Here is a 21,006-nt window from a genome sequence, read left to right as displayed (position 1 = left end):
CAAACATTATATATATATATATATATATATATATATATATATAAACTTACTCGATCTAGAAAACACTGCATGAACCACTTCAACGCGTACGTAGAGGTTGACAAATCTTGCTCCGTAAAGTGCTTGCTGACAGACGGCAGGAGACGCTTCACAACTCGCTCATGATGTTCAAACAGTCGGTAGAGACCCGGAAAGTTGTGCACATACACGCCATGCATTTTGTACCGGTTACCACCCATCAGCTGACTCAGGGCCCAAAACGCATCTTCCTCTTCGATAATGTAGGTCAGGAATAAGCCGACCAATTCGCTCATCCCCTACAAACCGTGAAAAACATGAAATTTATATATCCACGAGATGTGGCTGCAGTTAGTGACCTGAGTCGTTCATGCCCTGTGATTAGTGAGTCCCAGTGCACCATTACCAATCGCAGTTGCTTGACTTCGTTTACGCCATGCATCATCATTAGCACAGCGAATTCGCTCGTTGCAGAACAATGTATCCGGTAACTAGGACCTTGATGACATTCAGTTACTCTGAAGCAATCTTTTGATCTGATGACGACCATCCGTTCAGCTGACCAGTAAAAGAGGCCACACAAACAGTGACATTAGACGTAACCAGAATGTGTCCTAATATAAAGCAAACGGTACTTGCCGGGGCTCAGATATTAGGTGTAACGACAATCTACGGTCTGATAAATCGAGTGAATACGAAATTTGTCAGATCAATGAAAACAAAAAGGAAAGACTATTGCTGTATTGAATTGCATTAGCTGGTCATTCGTATGTGCCTGTGGTAAGTCTCATGTACGGTACGGATCACCAGACTGCCTTTTGCATGAGGTGTGAGTATGAGCTGCTTGGTTGTGTCCACCGGCATAACCTAGGTAGGATGGGCTCTGGTTTGTTTACCAGGCTGAACGTTGCTTCTATATACTACCTTAAACTTATTCTTAATACGTTGCATTATATTGTACTGTGTTGCTTGCAGTTGTAATTTACTGTGTTTATTCTGTTTACGTGTTTTTCTTGTATCTGTACACGAGATCCACACTAACACTCAGGAAGTGCCGGAGTGTGAAGCCCACAAAAGTACTGAAGGTGACTCCTTGTGACCACTGTTAGACAAACCAAGCCGAATGATGACTTGCACCAGCCAACCATGCGAGTGTCTCATATGCGTCTCCTGAATGGAGCGGACCACCGAATGCCCTTTTGCATGAACTTCGGGGTTCAACTGTTCAGTTTGATCCACTTGAATTGACAGTTATGGGCCAATGGTTGAGCATAGTGATGGCTACAGAAGTGCCCCCTCCTGTCCACCCTCCCGTCGAATTCCCCTGGGCTTATACAGCATACACGGCGTTCAGAATGATACACATGTGGCTCAATGCAAACCATATCCGGCATTGCCCATTATGTGCGGGTGCCCATCTAAGCAGTTTGATGTTGCAGATCAATTTGGAAACGGATGTCAACCCACCATAAATGTTCACATGCACGTAGATAAACCGTTCTGAGTGCGCCATGTGATAATGATGCTACTTACGCAGTTGCGCGCTCGGAACAACTGCTTGGCATATCTCTGGAGGCATGTATAGCGACAAGCGAAAATTGCAGGAGTGAGGTATTGATACTTTCTACTGCTCGGAAACCTGTCACATCGAGTTTATCTAGTTGGTAAACTGAGGAGCAGAGACGATAGCTGTCCTATTAGACGGTAATTTTTCTAAAGACTCCAAAAAGAGCCCACATACGTCTTATCCATCAGCAATGGGCAAGCGTGAGTCCCCAAACCCTGAATGGAGACTAGTCCTGGAGAGGTCGGACATCCGTGGTGATCCCTGCGAGAGACTGCTGCACCCACCTTAGACTTGACTGTGAAAAGAGACAACCACGTCACCATAAAGCGGGAAAGAACGAGGCGAACAAAGACAGACGATGACTGACTGACGAATAGTAAAATACTTAACGAGAGTGGAGATATCCCATTCTATTGAAATTTGAGAAGAGTTTAAGACTACATCAGGATATTCATGAAGGCAGAACATGACCAAGAAGATGAAGTGAGGCGATAAACGCAACGTACAGTTTTGAAAACGGGCTTTAGGTTGTAGTCAGATAACTTATTCTATGGAAGCGAAAAATGGGTGCTGGGAACTTTTTTCGCACGCCTTCAAATATTTTACCGGTCAAATGCTTATTCCCTTTTTTGCTGTTCACTGGGGGTTCCATATTTAGTAGCCGTGTGGTTGCCAACCGCTCAATTTCCGCCCTGTTTTCAGAAACGTCAGTAGGATATTTTTCCAAATAGTCCATAGCGCAACGAACCACTAAGCAAAATCTGACTACCATTGATCGGTAGATCTGAGGCAAAAACAGATACGTTAAACTTGGCATTGGTTCAATATACACAGACAAAAGCAACACTTTTGTTTGAGGCAGTTCTGTTTGAGGGAGTGAGTGTAATAAACTGCTCGTCCAATGACCCATCGTGAAAGGCATACACGATCGTATGCACTAGACACTCAAAGGTCATGTGATGTACCAGTGGGTAGCATCCGGTTCGTCTATGAAAAATGCCAAAAGTTTTATCCCCTTTACCATTACTTTCATCATGAAATACGTCACACATGTAGATTTAAGTGCGTTGTTTCGAGCTCCCCGGTGAAGTGATAAGTACGGAGATTAAAATACATCGGAGTAAAGTGAGGCAGTTGTTGTGTGAGTTGTGGCTATTACGAAGGATAATGTTTCGCGCTATCGATCGGTGAAAAAAAAGGAGTCGCGGCTGTCGTTCAATGAAGCCTACGGTCACTTCTCGGGTTTCCACCTTCAACAGATCAATTAAGCTCAGCTTCGGGGATGGGGGTGAAACGGAGAGGAGGGATTGGGACAGAGAGTAGGATGACTTGTCAAAACAAGAAGCTGTAGATTGACACTAGGAAAGAAAGCGGCGGGTAGCGAAGCGACTAAACACCCTAAAACACCCAAAAAGTTCCCACTGAAAGACAGCTACGAGGTCGCGCTAAATTGAAGGAAACTTGTCCATTTGAACGCAGAGCCGATATACGTATGGAAACCTAGAAAACAAGAACAATACCACCTACGTCGCAGTTGGATAGTGGATTTCATTAAGTGGAATCAGTCAACCACGTTACTCGGTAAAACGTTCAGAACTGGGTACGTAATCGTACACCGTATAAAATCGATGAGCATGGAGATCGAACCAAAATGACGAATTACTGTCAAAAAGACAATCGCCCGCTATGGAACATGGAAGTCGACCGTTGAGCGATGGCAAACTGTATATATACCTGACAATAGCCGACTTCTGTGTTGTACACGGAGTATGCGGCAAGGATGTGAAAGAGGGATTGTTGTCGGCTCCCGTAACGTGCGCGGAAATAGGTTGTGTTACGGAATGTTCTGTTGATGTCTTTGTCAATCTGATCCAAATGGATTGAGGTGGCTAGAGCACGTTGAAGCATTTTCTGTAAACGATGAGGGGGGGGGCAAACAAGAAAGAAAGCGAAAGACCGCAGAATTAGGCTTGATAAATTGGGTGAAAATGGCGGGAGTGAGAATTTCGTTTTTAAGTGCTTGTCTGTTTTAGCCCATGAGACGATCTTTCTAGGGGATCTGGCAAGTCAACAGGAGCCATGTGGAGGGCCAAATAAGCACCGGAATAAAAACTCGCAGTAGATAGGAACTTTATTTTCCTTGGGTAAAAACACAAGTGCCAAAGATGGGCAAAGATGCCAAAAAAGTGCATTTCTTGCAATTTGGTGTGTAGCGTAGGTACAGAACCAGTTGGTGTTTGACATTCATTCGTCTGAGGGGTGTTATTTTCAACAACGCACCATACAGGTGGAGGTCCAAAAAGCACGATCACGGTATTTCGTTTTTTATTGCCAAAAGTCTGAGCATTCGTTAGGACTTTTCGGTCCATCTAGTGTGAAAGCAAGTGCTCTTGAGCGCAAATGGATATAATACAATTCAAAGTCACTAACTGTCTGAAAACTGAGCGCCCAGCTCAAGCACTGGTTACAAGGTCGTTTGTCCCCTGCTGTTGGCGATTACGGAAACACCGGAATGGCAGGTGTTACCAAGCTAAATGAACCGGTCAACAGACAGATTCTTATGTCCAGACAAAGTCACAAACTCTATTACGCAAAGGCATGCAATATGTACCAAAAGCAGCTGACTTGGAGTGCACTGATGAGACAAAGCACTGTCGTTCTATCACTTTATCACCCGTAGTATGCACAGCCTTGCATTACGCCATCGCAGTTTGAATCGTACTGTTCCCGGTGATCGATCACCCTTGTGTCTCTTCAAGGCGATCAACACGTGTTCTGTCTTCTGCAACCGATTGTTCTAAGCATCCAGGATAACAGTGTCACGTGACACAACGTTCTTCCTATGCGCTAGTCTATTCTCGCATTTATTGGTTGTACACACCCACGCAGGCGTAACTGATGTGCATCCTACATCCTAGCATTCCCAATAAGAAAAAGCCTGAATTGATATGCGAGGTAAGAATTAGACTTTACCAGCTTTTTCTTTCGGAACTGGACGAACAGAACAATAGGTAAAAATCTAACTGATCCAACGGTAACGAGGTAGATGGACCTGAACGAAGACAAGGGTATGCTATGAAATCGAACAGAAATGTTGACTTTTCGTATTTCATAGTTTCGAACTTGGAAAACTCAAAAAACTAGGGATTCCTCATGTAAGGAGCAAACGAACCAATACCCATAGCTTCCCGCTTCACCACGACTGGTGATGAGGCGTTTGCGACAAAATTGTCAAGCCTAGCGAACAATCCGGCGTTTCCAACTAGTTCACTTGAGATGAAGATTTCATTCAGAGTAGTCACAAACAACGGGGGATTTTTAACGCATAAAAGAGCCACCTTAAGCAGGGAAAATGTGTCGATGACAGCAACTTACCGAATAGAGGTTTTTGTGCAGGTTTTTCATCTCGGGAACACAAAGTAAGAGGGGCCAAACAATCATGCGAAACTGCTGGGGAATGCCTTTGTATATGCGTCTTGTAAGCTATGGTAAAAAAAAGCGAGAATAAAGAGGTTGCTATGAAATCGAACAGAAATGTTGACTTTTCGTATTTCATAGTTTCGAACTTGGAAAACTCAAACAACTAGGGATTCCTCATGTAAGGAGCAAACGAACCAATACCCATAGCTTCCCGCTTCACCACGACTGGTGATGAGGCGTTTGCGACAAAATTGTCAAGCCTAGCGAACAATCCGGCGTTTCCAACTAGTTCACTTGAGATGAAGATTTCATTCAGAGTAGTCACAAACAACGGGGGATTTTTAACGCATAAAAGAGCCACCTTAAGCAGGGAATTGTGTCGATGACAGCAACTTACCGAATAGAGGTTTTTGTGCAGGTTTTTCATCTCGGGAACACAAAGTAAGAGGGGCCAAACAATCATGCGAAACTGCTGGGGAATGCCTTTGTATATGCGTCTTGTAAGCTATGGTAAAAAAAAGCGAGAAAATATAAAGAGGTCGGTAGGAGGGGAGAACAACTGGAAAAGTGGACGTTTTAAAAGCGATTTTTCAAATCAGATAGCAGGTGTAGTTGTTTCCAACTCTATTTCGGTTATCCCAAGAAGAACTGGTTGAGGCATCACTGAAGAGAATGAAGGAACTTAGTTGAAATAGTTGATTTTGCACCAGACTGTTAGTAGAATCTAACGAACTGATTGAGACTCCCGTAGCACTGCACGGAAGAGCAACCAACAATCGACGCATAGTCAAAAAGGATTAACGCTCGTGAAAACTCAAAGCCAAAGGCCACGTAATTACCGCTATGCTCTAAGGATCCTGAGGAGTAATTGACACGTATTTGGCCGTTGACTAGTAGTTATGTTCCTAACAAATTCCATCGCACGCGCCATGCAAAACAAAATGGGTTAGGACGCCCAAAACTCGCAACTCAAAAAACGGCCCGTTTGTAGACCAGCTTGGTTTTATTGGGGCATTAAACTGAATCTAAAGGTCGCCTCATGTTTCAGTTGCTATGAAATATGAAACAGTCAGATTAATCGGAGAGGAAAGAGAATTTAATCTGAAGATTCTTCTCTTCGATGAAACGAGCCATTTTCGATGTTTAGCACTGAAAGGTACGATACACTTACAAGGCAACCTTGTATACTGATGAAAAGGGTCAAAAATCTCGTGATTGAATTAATTATGATCACATCCTACGAAGTTCTGGAAACATTCAGTACTGAACATCAGTAGATAATCGATTTATCAACCGGATGAGGGAAGGGCCATGCAAACATCGCCACTGCGTTGTTTAGTGGACAGGATCAGATGACCAAATGCAAATGAGTGTTGTACTAGCAACGCCGCATAAAACACCACGTTCGAGTAGTCCAGAGGGAAGCGTAATTCGCCAAACCCACCCAAGTCATATTCGATTACAAGGAGAAAAAAGAACCCGTGTGGGAGACAGTTAGTGGTGCATCTGGAGATGCAGCTTAGTGGTCAGCTTTTGTGAGCAAGACTGGGCAACCGACTACGAACAGCTAGGTAAGTAGAAACAAGAATGAGTAGCAGGGGAACGAGTAGAAAGGTATTCCAGTTCAAGTCAGACAGCGACTTACAGGCAGTAGCCAAAACATGAAAAACCACAAAAAATCGGCAATGTGTCGTCTAAGAACGATCCAAGGATACAGTAAATAACCATGGGTTTTCAATACGTTTGGAACCAAGTACAATCCCCATAACACAATCACCGAACGACTTCAAACTTGGCCTAGATGACAAAACAGGTGAACTCACAATTGCCACATGGAACGAGCCCGGAGGCGATAAGCCCAGATATGCAGAATAATGCTACGGAAACCTCAAGTTCACTTCCAGGAAAATCCTTTCCGACGATTTGTACACTCACGTGCCCCCATGGATCAGGCTTGAACGGAAGAATGAGCGGTGCTGAGGTCACCATTCAAGCCAACTTCTCAAGTGTCTGTGACACCCACCGGACATACAACGTAGTCGCAGTGAAAGCCAATGTGCAGATTTGCCACAGCTCACTACTGTGAATTGTGAGCCGGATGCACTGTACACACATGTAGGTGTGAGATGGTCAAACTCAACTGCAGGAAAATAGTCCAGTCTATCTGTTTCACAACTACTGGACAAAAACTGCTATCACCTACGCCTATCCAGCTGATAAACTATTTTGTTGAGCTGATGACAAATTCAGAGGAAGTGTCTAAAGTGAAGGATGCCAGCAATTCGCAGTGATTTCGCCATCTCTAACAACACTCTGAACCGTCACTGCAAATAAACAACCGCCCATGACTAAGTCTTGAGAACTATTCGGTTATGTTCCGAGACATTTTAACATCACAGCAGTTGGAATTCATCTCTCATGCAACATCTCGGGAGGGGCTATTCCCTGTTCAAGGCCATAAAACACTTGATTAGTGTGTTGATTTATATGTTCGCAAGATGTGTCAAAGCCGTTAATATTGGTGAGTGATTTATCCAGCATGCTTTGTATATACAATATGGGCATAGAACGGACAACATGGATGGTATAGCCAAAGTCTGGGACAGAGGCAGGAAAGATTTGTTAATAACTGCAGCAACCTGATTAGACAAGCTCCATATGTCCCCCACCTGATTAACTGTGGAGGGATAATGACTATACTACCGCAAACCAGCTTAACTCAAATGTCAACTTCTCAAATCCAGAAGGCGATGCATCAGTGAAATCCTAAATACGCTTGACGTCGTTAGAGCTTAGGGTAGAGCCACCCGAAACTGCCGTACCTGAACTGACACTAAGAAATCTGATGCACAAGACCTGAGGCCAGGACTGCCTATGATCTATGCCACCTGAGCGAACAAAACTGCGTGCTTGCGGGGTAGGCGACTAGGAAAACTGGGAGCAAGTTATCAAACAAGTGTGTCACAGTGGAATGGGCACCAGAACCTATAGCCCTTAGGAAGGATCACTGAGCCCACCAAAATGATAAGCCATCTAGATATCCTGATACATTACATAGACGAACCTTTTCAGATGCTCGTCCCGGACGATACAGACGCCGCCATGTGGAATCAATACCATCCCAAAGGTAGGTCATTTCTCGCCATTTTTCGAGGCGTCTGGCTTGTTTTTGCTATACAGAAAAGTAGAATGGGAAAATATAAACTGAATATATCGATCAAGATCTTCATGGGATAAAAACGTCCTTGTTTGATGCGGCTGCCTTATCAGGATGGCTACTATCCACAATACACTCAAATAGGTTGGGTTGGCAATTTGAATGATTTTGAAACGACAATAAAACTCAGCAATATATCAGCTTATTTTGCAAGTGCAAATAGAAAAAAACCCCGTAATGGCTCACTGGTAACAAAGATTCCTAAACAACTCCCAACATCCGCCTAATGATAACCTTTCCGAAGTCACCTTGTCTGGCGTAAACATATAAAGAACGAACAAACTGCACGAAAATGGCGAGTAAAAGCCAACTTGATTGTGTTAAAAAGTTCCAATGTAGTAAGTAGCCTTTTGGTGTAAAACCAATGACACCAGATTCACTGCGCTTCACAATGCAATAATGACATCAATTTGACTGACTGATAATGAAACTTCTGCAACAAAATTGCCAAGCTCAGCGAACCACTCGACCACCGAGAGAGATCGTTATTTTCAAGTGTTTGGTTTCAAAATGCCTGGTGGCACGATTATGAACCTAGAGAGGTGGTAGGTTATTTCACATCATTTTGCCTGAGGAATAGTATATAACAGAGCTATTTCTATCGGAATGTCCTATAATGGCATATCGGAAGTGGAATACTTCACAAACAGCCGTTGGATAGGAAAGCATCAAATAGAGTGTGGAGCACCGACCCAAATAAGTGAGTTTATGTCGCGGCAGTATGTGGTATGCGGCTTGTCGCGCCTTGTGGATTTTCATTCTGCTCTGCTCAAATACATAGTTTTAGTAGGCTGGTGTCAATTTCATACTGGCCTTGAAAGCTTGATAAATTGGACCAGCATCCAAAAAGTATCTTAAGAGGGCGATGCAATTGATGAACAATACATTGCAACTGGAAGGAGATGACTGACTGATCGGAAGGTCCGTCGTTCGAATCCGACTTCTGTTTGTCGACTTCCCCTGTCTAGGTTTGGGAAACCTGGCAGTATCCCAGCCCTCGTGCTTCCTTCTGGTGGTATGGCAGTTAGGCACCAAAAGGGTGCTAAGCTGAACGATGATATGAACGTTGCAACCAGTTAGATCGGTTAGAAACAAGAGATATTCAGCAATGATTATCGATTTCCAATTGATGTAAAGTCCCCGTACCATCAATGCCCTTTGAGTGGTAGTGGCTAGCCAAAAAACCAAATGAAGAAAGCCTGCATAATCCCTTGATAGACCCTGACGTTCATCGCTCGTTAAGCTGCTGCACCAGACGGCATCAACAAGAACCGCTCTGACGTGTGGCCAGCTCTCGAGTTTACTTGACACCTGTGGACTGCTCTGCTTACCAGCTGGATCGTTCATTTGCTTTCGTTGCAAAAAACCAGACCCTTTATCAAATGTAATTAAAGATACCTGCTACTACACTAGGATGCATTGTAATGATGTTCTAAGAGAATGCCGCCAAATTAGACAACAGTGGAGTTTGATTCCCAAGTTCTGAGCCAGCTGAAAAAGCAGACCGGAGTTGCGGAAAGTCGTGAAGCTACCAGAGGCATACTTATAAGCCCTATCAACACGGGGGAAGCCAACACAATATTGGTGGAAACCAAAAGGTCAAAATTAGACAGTAACAATAGTAGTAAAGTGACTTTTGTAGTAACTACAAAACAGCCATCTTAAAGAGATGTTACCCCGGTCTAAAAGCATCTATCACAGAGACCATCTATTAGAAAATATTGAGAAAAAATCAAACATTCTTCACGAATAGACCGGTTTACATAGATTGTTTCGAAGATAGCATTTTGCCTGTTGTCGAAATGTCAAACTTGCTACGTTTGGGATTCTAAGCTCCAACTCTGTAATGAGAGAAGTACACTTACTTTTTCTTCCTCAGTTAGGCCCTTCTCTGGAACACCGTCGGGACTGATGGGGGAATAGCAAAGGAAGATGAAGAATAATGGCTAGAAAACTAGATCATACTTAGAGTTAACGGGTAAGTAAAAAAATAGTAAAAAATAGTGGCAAGCGCAAGGGACAATACACGATAGATGTTGGCCATACGTTTGACTAAACAATCGGGTGTTCCACTGCTCTAGATTACTACAGAAAAAACAAAGAGAACGAATTACCGACAACTGTACATGGTTTCCTGATACCAATCGGACACATTGGTAACTGCTCCATAAAACTCAATAGAACCATTAATTCTCTTTTACACATCTTTTCAGTGATCTCCAAACCACATGTGAAAAATAATAAACGAGCTCCAGCACCCAAATGAACGGTCCGAAACACTGGGCTAAATCTCGCGTGAAAAAGAGAGCACAGAATGTTTGGGTGTTAGAAATATTGGTGAATATCATCAGGCCAAATAAGTCAATAAACTAAAAGCCAGCGTGTTCACAAAATGACTCCATAATCATGAAGGAGTTGTAGATACCTTTGTACGGCACCCTGTCAATACGTCACGGTCATAAATGAGCATATTTTAGATAATATTGCCTGCCAAACGTTAACTGAGCTCGAGACAGTGCATTGGTTCGAACCCAACCTCAGTATCCCGACTTATCCGGTATAAGCTTATTAAAACCTGGCAGTATTTCAAACGTGCAACCCTTAGATAGCATCGCAGCTAGGCACAGAAAGGATGTTACAGTTGAACGGTTTTGGTTTCGTCTGTTCCCAAAAGTCGATCACGTTGAAGTGAGTTCATTCATGAGTGGGTGGTATTCGGTTCTCAATAAGTCGGCACTCCTCCATAGACCCGATCTTACTTTATTCGCCGTAGTGGAGATAAATGTCGATGTTATGATGTCTTAGAACTGCACGGCGATGTATTTACAGTCCAACTGGCAACTGGTCGGAAGCCATAGTGCTTACTGAACTTCAGAATGACATCCGAAATTCTCACACGTCGACTGAGATGTTGGAACACCTAGTCCCCAGTGTGAAACTCATCAAGACTTGTGACACCTGTAAAACTTTGCACAGTCTGTCCTCGAAACGACTGGTGCAATAAAAATACCTGAAATCATCAGTGCCGACAACCCAGTTGTCGACCAGTTTGTACAGAGTGGGTCATTCTACAGAGGGCAGAGTTCTAGAGGACAATTTACAGAATGCTATTTTAAGATGCTAGCTATCAGTTGACAGTTATACGTCAAAATCAACAGATCATAAGGGATCCAACGCAGGTGAAATTTTTCACCGCTTGGAGAGGAAGAGAAAGCAAAAGGTCCTGTAGCACTTTGCAGGTGCTCACGTTGATATTCCTATGGACAAAAATCGCTTAGCTGCAGTACCCTCTCGGTGCCTAACTACCATGCCACCAAAGGGAAGCACGAGGGCTGGGATACCACCAGGTTGCCCAAGCCTAGACAGGGGACGTCGAAAAGCAGAGGTCAGGTTCGAACCACGAACATTTCCGCCAGTAAGTTCACGCTCTAACCAGAACCATCACCCCCACCCCAACGAATCAATCAATGGACGTCAGTTTATCGAAACAATTCTTTGAAAGACACTGGGGTTCGGGGGGTGGGTGTATCGTAACTGTTCAGACAGCTGGGCGATGTGTTCTTCCATTCAGGTTTGTTGTGTATGTAGTGGACGTGGAGAAAAGCCGCTTCTAAAGCTATGTCCATAGGGATCGTCGTTATATTCAGAAGCTTAAAGAATTTCAACCTACTTCTGTCCAATCACTTGGGATCACGAACCCAACAATCGACAGAAAGCAGATTAGGCAGTTTAGAGTGATATGCTTTCCGCGAACAAGAATCAAGTGACTGATACATACTGGTAGAAGCCGAATCTGTCCACAGTGGCAGCATCTTGAACATCTGGATCATCGAGGGGATTTTCCGGTGCATTCACATCACATCCGTTCGTGTATTTTTCCACAATAGCAGCAAATTCGGGATGAATATTACCGGATGCCATGTTCACCGCCATATGAGTACCATTGGATCGGAGGAATCATGCAATTGGAAGAACGATCTGAAGTAACGTGCCACGCTAAAACAATAGAAAGATAAATTAGTGAACAACCAGCAGATGATCGGGCTTTTCCTTCACTGCACCTCCAAAGCACCAACAGATATTTGATAAAGCAATATTGGACCTACGGAGGAAAACCGACGGATATTCGAATGCCATTACTATTTTGGACTTTAGAAGGTAAAATTCCACTTGAAATGGGCGTGAAATGAGCTATCACGGTCATCCTGGATACTGCAAAGTGCACACACCACCACATTGTTCTTCGATATTTTAAGCACAAACATTTCTCATGACCTTCAAGTAGGCCCTTATATTAGCTCTGGGGAACCAGGAATTGTTCGACTGAGAATAACCCACAGAACACATTAAAAACGAATGCAGTGATGTGTTGCGCTCTATTACAAAAGAATATGGCACGGACAACCAGAACGGCCGTTAAGCACAGTTACATTATTCATAGATGTCTTCACCACCGATCCGTCTACAACAGACCTGGAACAAAACTGGGCTGTCATGTTTTGTGTAACGACTTTGTTCATCATTTATGTGCTACCGCTAAAAAACCGTTCTATTAAAAGCAAACGAAAACGAGGCGAATTTGTTGGCAAGATCTCACAAATTATCGGAATAGTTTATTACAGTGGTTGATCAGTTCAGTAGTCTGGCCAAAATGCCATATCAGCTAGAAGATCGGAAAATAAACACAGACAGGCTGTTGCGCGGGCAAAAGGCGTTACGTAAACAGATAGCTAAACCTTCTAATGGAAACTCTAACCGATTAAAAAGCCGAAAGATTCTGTCTGGAAGATTGTTTTGCCTTGGAGGCACATTGATTCTACGTCGCAACAGATGTTAATCTAAGGAGGGACTACACTTTGAAAAGACCATTGTCCAGGAACGATAACTTTCGCGTGGGCTTTTGAGGCATCTGTGGCACTGTTGTTCCTTCCCACGAAGAACCTCCGAAAACTGACAACTTTAGACCGATTTCTTCCTGTGGTCCCCACATTCACAGTCACATTACAGCTCATTTGTTCTCTAATAAAACCACTACCAGATAAAATTAGATGGATCGCTATACACTCAGCGTATAATACCCGTTAGAGACTCCCAAAATAAGTTGCGATCGATACCCAAGTGAAACTGACAAAGTTCACTGATCAGCTATGTGTCGGTAGTGAGAATGTATTAGCCGTAGTTTTTTCCAGTTAGCACAATCAGTGTTTGGGCTGGTATTCACTCCTCCACTTCACTCCTTCACTTAGCTCCATTAGTGGCCCGGCGATTTTCAGCTCCTTCGTGTCGAAATAACCCAGTGTTGATGACATTTCCAAGTGGACATCCCCGAGGTTTTTCCTCAGTCAAGTGGTTGTGAACACGCCAACCCAATCAGCTCCGTTGTACGGCACCTTCAGATTCAAGTGATAATGATCGCGGAAATTTTTTGGTCAGCTACAGTCGAACCTAATTACAACGAACATATCGATGAGAACGTGCTGCGGCCACTTTCATCTCCCAATATACAGTGAAAGCCTTTGTGCCGGTCATCCGTGAGAAATTACCGAACTTTATTTCGGTCTGGGGTGATATCAATTCGCTGAAAAAGCTCCTAAGAGCAGTGAGTTGTGGAAGCAAGACCACTAAAATGGTAAAAGTATAGCTCAATATAGGATTTACTCCACTACATCGGACATGCATGATTCAGAACTATTAGCTACCCCAGCACATACTCTTTTGCCACGTCCAGTGGTGTAAGACAAGGCTGCTCTCTCAACTCTCCTCTTCAAATTTGTTGCTGATAAGCTGGTTGAAATTTCTCTGCCTGCCTAGGAAATCTCGGGAGCCGAAATGCTCCCGGGACGTTCGCTCACAGACAATGAGTATGTAAACGATAATGCTCCCTTGGTTCAGATCCTCCCCGAATGCAGACGATCTTAAACAACCTAATAGCTCTGCTAAGTGCTTGGCATGCGCTTCACACCTGAAAAATGTAAACTGCTGCTACAAGATCGGGTTGGATCAAACCTAAAACTCATGCTTCCAGGCGAGCCAATCAATGTGGTAGATAAATTTGTTTATCTGGGCAACCGTATAAGTTCCGGTGTACTGGCTGGAGACGAGGTTATTTCTCGAATCGGGAAGGCCAGGGCAGCTTTTGCCAACCTCCAAAATCTATGGCGCCGACGTGACGTCAGCTTGTCTACTGCAGCGGTGCGATCCATACTGCTTTATGGATCAGAGACGTGGCCTCTACGCGCAGACGACATACGAAAGATGTCAGTGTTTGACCAACGGTGCCTCCGAAGCATTGGTCAGGTCTGGCGAGAACATCGGATTAGTAATGCTGAGGTACGCCAGATGGTTTAAGAAGAAGGAGCTCTCCTACGACAGATGAATTACTCACGCTTTATAGGTTACGCTGGTTGGGACATGTACTCCGCATGCCAGAAGACCATCTTCCCCGGACAGCTCTTTTCACCCTACCCTGTGCTAAGTGAGATCTATGGCGCCGACGTGACGTCAGCTTGTCTACTGCAGCGGTGCGATCCATACTGCTTTATGGATCAGAGACGTGGCCTCTACGCGCAGACGACATACGAAAGATGTCAGTGCTTGACCAACGGTGCCTCCGAAGCATTGGTCAGGTCTGGCGAGAACATCGGATTAGTAATGCTGAGGTACGCCAGATGGTTTAAGAAGAAGGAGCTCTCCTACGACAGATGAATTACTCACGCTTTATAGGTTACGCTGGTTGGGACATGTACTCCGCATGCCAGAAGACCATCTTCCCCGGACAGCTCTTTTCACCCTACCCTGTGCTAAGTGAGATCGACCGAGAGGCGGACAATGTATGACCTGGCAATGAAGTATGAAAACACTAACCGGTAAACTTAGTCGGGTCGACAACTACCTTCTCTTCGGATGAGGACCCCGGGACTCAACTCACCAATGGCTAGTGACACTGGCATTGGCAATCAGCGACGCTCGTGCATCAAAGCTATCGCCTTCTGAACGAACAGAAAATGTCATCGCTTCCAAAACTTGGCTGTATTTTCCACACTCTCCTGTTTTCCGGTGATGGAAATTGTAGCAGTTGGAACTAATGTGCCTATGGTACATGGTTTATAACTGATATATTGAATTGAAATTAATTAAACACACTGTTCCACAAATACGTATGATGTTGGGTTGTGCTGTGCTTTGAACTTTGGCAACCTAGCATTATTCAACCTTCCCGCCTACTCTGCAGTGAAATGGCTGTTCGGTCTATGAAAGCCATAGTAAGATTCGTTTTTGTGGGCTGACTTCCACTATACCGTCATATACAGAATTGAGCATGGGTTTTTCCGTAAATCCTTCCGTCACATTTGGTCAGGGGGAACAAGACAACTCGGCTTCTCAAGGCGGAGAATTCCTCTTATAAGACCCCACCAGGAATCAGTGAGTGAATAATCTAACCAACAAGACGGCAGAGTCCTTTTTATAGTCAAGGCGACCTGTAATGCGCTAGTTAGGTGAAGCGAACGGTGGAGTACTACTGTCACTGTCACTGATATCTCCTACCTTCCCGCCTGTTCCACGTAATAATCACTATTCTACAGCAGTAGGCACGTCAGTCAGATGCCTAGGAAACTGAATGGCTGCAGACCACCGCTCAATTCTGCAGCTTCTTTTCCTCTATTCGAAAATCGATCTCCTGTCTTTCTCGCTTTCAAACGAATTGGCCAGCGGACTTATCTTACCGATAAAATTAGCTGCATTTCGGAAACTGGAGTAAAAAGTACAAGTCCAACGATACCTCCACTATGTAGACACCGTCAACTAAGTGATTCTGCGACTACGGCAACGGGTCGCGCTTGTACCGGTGTAGCTGTCAGCTCGTGAGCAGAGGCTTTTTTGCCGACTGATTACCCGCAAACAACCGAATCATAGCTGTCCAACTACTGATCTCGATAGAAACTGGCTCTTCATTTACAGAACGTAGACCCGATACGGTGCACGATTTCCATTGAGAACCAACCATCCTCCGGTCCATCATTAAGAGTAGAGACAGCCATAATGGCTAGCGACTTCAACACAAAAGTACGCCTTAGTTCACTGGGTGCTTCTTGGTCGTATATCTGATTCAAATGCCTTTTGCGGCACTTGTTTCTCAGTAGTCCTAGATTTAGATGTAGTGAGCACTACTGAGCGCCAGCGAAACTAAACTGATCACATAACCATTAGCTATAACGACGAGGTTCAGTTCTTAACTGCGGGCCAGTGTGAAATGCACATCTTAAATCAGACCAAGCCCCCGTGGGGGCTTGAGCAAATCTACAAAATGAACTCACCATTTGGCAGTGAAAAAACTACACGACCCCTGAGTTAGAGGAACCGACACAGAGTGGCCACCTTGACTTGGTGATCGGGCTTCAGTGCCGCAATAATCCCGCGTGTTGTAGGGGCTGGAAATTCGTTCCACAAAAATTTGACCATTCCAGAAAGGCCAAAAGGGGAGCAGTTGGAGCAGGAATCTGTACTACGGGTAATTTTATTGTGGAGCAGTCTGCGGGCAAGGTCATACTGTGCTCTGTAATGGGCTTGAGGAATGTAAGGGTTTCCAAAGGAGGTTATTATGTCCGTATTTATGATAGTAGCGATGCTACCTTCCTCCGAGAAGGGACGGGTTAGAAACAACCGACCCTGAAAACAGCACACTGCGATCATCCAAAGGTTGATGGTGACCGCCGGTTGGTTAACCAATATGGTCGAAAAAACAAATAAACCTCGCTGTGGGCCATATGCGACTACAAATGTATCTGTCATCATCATCATTGTCAGCTGCAACAACCGCGTACTCGTTGTACAGTGGTTGTAGCTGCCACAGTTTCGTTCACCGATGATTTGGGGGGTGGTAAGTAGCTGCGCATTGCAGGCGCGAGCTGGTAAATCACTGCATAAATCCAGCATTGTCAGTGAGCTGTCAAGTGGGGGGTTGGAAAAGGAGCTATGCATTGAAGGCAATAGCTTTGATGCACGAGCGCCATTGAGAGCGCGACTGGGCCATGTCTGACGTCTCCAACCATTGTTGTGGCCCGTCTCGGGGTCCCCATCCAGGAAGACGTCAATTACCCGCGCAGCTGAGTTTGCTGGTAATGGCTTTCACACTTCGCTGCCAAGTCATTGTTTGACCGCCTCTGGCTCTTCTCCACCCTTCGCGTGGTTGGGCGAAAAGAGCCCTTCGAGGAAGTCGGTCGACTGGCATACGCAGCACGTGGCCAAGCCAGCGCAACCTATGCAGTGTGACCAGTTCATCTATCGAGAGTGAGTTATTTCTCCCGAATACCACTCGACGTACTTCAGAATTGCTGATCCGGTGTTCCCACCAGATTCGGGCAATGCTCCGAAGACATCGATGGTCAAACACTGAAAGTCTTTTGACGTCCTCGGCGCGCAGCGGCCCGGTTTCTGATCCATATAGTAATATGGAGCGCATCGCAGCATTGTAAACTCGACCCTTGACAGAGAAGCTGATGTCACGCCTACGCCACAGGTGACGTAGGTTCGCAAAAGCTGCTCTGGCCTTGCCAATCCGGATGGAAATATCATCTTTCGCCAGACCACCGGGACTGATACAGCTGAATGTGTATCTGTATCTGTGCGCGACGTCACGAAGAGACTGGACTTTATCGTGGTGTGACAGTCCTTGCTCCTCCTTCGCGCCATACTGCGAAGTGCGCGTGACACTCAGTCCCTCATATCAGGTTGGTCATTGGGTAGGGGTTCGACTGACACTGTCTCCTGGTGACTTCAGGTTGGGGGTTGGAACTCGTGTGGTAGCTGGCTCTTTGAAGATGTAGGTTGCTCCGACAATCTTGCGCCAACTACCGCTGCTTTGCAGTTAGGGTTTTGAGTCAAAGGTTTTGGTTAATCAAGGTATGGGTGCCCTCGCAATATCCCTACCCACACACAAACATGAACTGTCTACTTACAAATTATCTCTGTCACATCGGCCGTCGCGTGGTGCCACCAACCGGGTCGATTAACTTGCTGCATACAGCAGGGCGGGTAGGCAAAAACTGGCTGATGCTGACGCTTCTCTCTCTTCTCTTCCAAATACTCACTACTCAGGCCCCTCCTTACCCCATCTCTCATCATCATCATCATCGATAGAATGACATCAGTGTTCAACACCGATGCCTTATTTCAAAGAAAAAAATAAATGGGGCGGGGAAGAGACTAAGTGCTAGCTTACTACAATCACTCCAAAGTGCCTCCACTTCCAGATACTCATTCAAGCAACCTGAATAGAAACTGACAACAAGAACCCCATCTCCATCGACATCTCCGTAGGTTCATTCTTAAGGACTGACAGATCCGTTCACCGCTCATTGCTGCTAGATGCGATGTCTATAGATGAATCGGTCGTCACGGTGACAGACACTTTGAAAACACCTTTCAAAGCCTGTCGATCAGTTCACCTGCTAACCTCATCGTTCACATTCTGAAACAAGCTGGATAACTGCTTTTGTGTGTACGATGGATTCACTCTCAATTGCGTGTTCTCGGTCTTACACAAGGATATGAGAACCAAGTGCGTTTGTTGACCTGACCTCCCCGCTATTTCCGCTCGCTTCTGGTTGCGAACATCTGAAGATCAAAAAGCCGCTGATTCTGGCTCTGCTGGGGTTGGCACCGTTTCAAGCCACCGAGCTGAAAGGCCTCTGCTTGAAAGGTTGCTTACGGACAGTCACATCAGCGGTTCGTTTGGCAACGTCTGTGACAGTGTCTCGTAAACGCGCCGAAAATGGCCGCCTATGTGTTGTATCTTACTTACGCCCCAACAGATCGTAGCACTAACATCCTCAAAGACAGCCTTTACGACGCTGTGAGCGTTTCGTTGAGACGGCCTTTGTTGCCTGAGATATGAATGTGCAAGTTAGTGGACTTGGGGCTGCTGCCATTCGATTAGATGGTCATATAAGACCGGAATCGAGACGCGCGGACAACAGCGAGTGCCTGTTGCAGTTATGTGCCGACCATAGAATGTTTCGGTTCAATACTAACTTCTAAAACAACTGAAGTCGCTTGGGCAAATAGTGCAACCCGCATGCGGTTCAACCTCCAACACCGATTGACCATACAGCCATTAGCTATAGGAGGCGTGGATCAATTACAGACCATCGGCCATTCTGGAAAACCTATTCGGATTCGGATCACGCGCTCGGTCATTGGGGGACTCTCGAGCCTTGATGTGAAGCAAGCCTAAGAAAGCCACCCACTGAGGTCCCTTCCAGACAACACGTCTTCGGGTGTTGGCTCTTAACGGAAGATGCTGGCCGCAACCCCGCGAGATGCTGAAACGGCAAAACCAACTAGATCTAAGCGCTGGATCACAAGCCACAGTAAAACTGCTCGAAGCTCAGACACGTTTTTCTCCTAGTCGAGAGTACAACACCAGCCGACGAACTGTCAGACATCAGATAAAAAGAAGCCGATCTTCAAGCGTGCTAGATGCAGAAAGCTGAAGAGATACAGGAGGCAAGAAACTCGGAATGGACGTAGACTAGTCCAACTGATACACGCAACGAACCCAAAGAAGCTTTAGGTGAGCGAAACAGTTGCTGACAAGGGCTGGCCTGAATCGCTGGACTAGACACTTTCAAAACCGATTCAACTGGCCACCTGCGATCACTCAGTCGGACTCCCAACCGGCAACGTAGCTATGGGCGGTGGACTTGGAGCCCTGGATGGCTCTGAAAATAAGCATTGCCCTCATGCGTCACCAAGCTGCTGATCCTGGCGAATTCCCACCATTTCTGTTTAAAAAATAGGGGTGAAGTAATCAGTCGACTGTTGTTTAATTTATTTGTATCTATCTGGGCGGAAGAGACCACCTCAGCTAACTGGAAGGAGTTGATAGTGGTACGTTTTTTTTTAAAAAAAAGATGCTTGCAGCGTGAAAATCACAGATGGATTTGCTTCACTATCCTTGCGCTCCTTATTTTACGTTTTATGAAGGTGCGCGAAAAAAAAACCCAAGAAGGGCAAGCAGATTCCAGCCGGGAAGAGCAGAGTTTATCACATCTTCACACTCCGTCAAGTGTTAGAGGAACGACTTGCGAATACGCACCCTACAATCTTGGTGCTCCTTGACTTCGAGAGTATGTTGGATTCTGTAGACCGGTTGGTTCGTTTATACAGGCTTGCGCAACAAGGTATGCCCCAGAACCTCTTAAATATCATGCGTTGCGTACTCGATATATGTGAGAGGACGCCATGGGAGTACTTTGACCCCACAGGGATTAGGGGTTGATAGCGAGCCTTCCATGATCGTATCAATGACAAATTTAAAAAAGAAAGGTGAAAGAAGACAGCCCTGTCTGAACTCAGGTGAGCGCTTCCCGTAGACCTTCACACGGCTGCGTGAGTTGGTGTACAGCGCCCCAAGGAGGGTCAAGAATTTATGGGGGACACCTTTGCTCCACAGACACTGCCATAGTGCCTGGCGGCGAGATGGCCGAAGTGGTTAGAGCGCGGATTACTAACCTGAAGGTCCGCGGTTCGAATCCGACCTCCGCCACTCGACTTCCCCTGTCTAGGCTTGGGCAACCTGGCAGTATCCCAGCCCTCGTGCTTCCTTCGGGTGGCATGGCAGCTAGGCACCGGAAGGGTGCTACGGCTGAACGCTTTTATCTTTATTCACATCTTTGTGGGTGCACGAGGATGTATGAGAAGTTCTTCGAAAGCTTTCCCGCAGGCAGTGGTGTCCGACAGGAATGTTCACTTTCTCCGTTTCTGCTTAACTTCGTTACTGATG

General features: G+C 45.4%; 2 protein-coding genes across 2 annotated transcripts in view; one reads left to right on the top strand and one right to left on the bottom strand.

The window, feature by feature from the left end:
* Nucleotides 1-17,836, bottom strand: part of T265_13594 (hypothetical protein) — a gene marked incomplete at both ends in the record, with an annotated part of 44,878 nt that extends 27,042 nt beyond the window's left edge. Inside the window, 4 exons of the mRNA XM_009169616.1 lie at nucleotides 51-317; nucleotides 3,320-3,496; nucleotides 10,088-10,168; nucleotides 17,545-17,836. Of these exons, the coding sequence (XP_009167880.1) occupies nucleotides 51-317; nucleotides 3,320-3,496; nucleotides 10,088-10,168; nucleotides 17,545-17,835 (816 nt within the window). The remainder of the gene's footprint in view (nucleotides 1-50; nucleotides 318-3,319; nucleotides 3,497-10,087; nucleotides 10,169-17,544) is intronic.
* Nucleotides 8,733-14,141, top strand: T265_04762 (hypothetical protein; the record flags this gene model as incomplete). Its single annotated transcript, XM_009169587.1, has 4 exons — nucleotides 8,733-8,767; nucleotides 9,191-9,297; nucleotides 11,462-11,637; nucleotides 14,034-14,141. 4 exons carry the CDS (start codon nucleotides 8,733-8,735, stop codon nucleotides 14,139-14,141), a joined length of 426 nt encoding a protein of 141 aa, XP_009167851.1.
* Nucleotides 17,837-21,006: the final 3,170 nt, after the last annotated feature.

Source organism: Opisthorchis viverrini (genome assembly GCF_000715545.1).
Source record: "Opisthorchis viverrini unplaced genomic scaffold opera_v5_82, whole genome shotgun sequence".
Classification (NCBI taxonomy): Eukaryota; Metazoa; Platyhelminthes; class Trematoda; order Opisthorchiida; family Opisthorchiidae; genus Opisthorchis; species Opisthorchis viverrini.
Note: the sequence above shows the minus strand (reverse complement) of the source record. Positions and strands in the feature narration are given on the sequence as shown.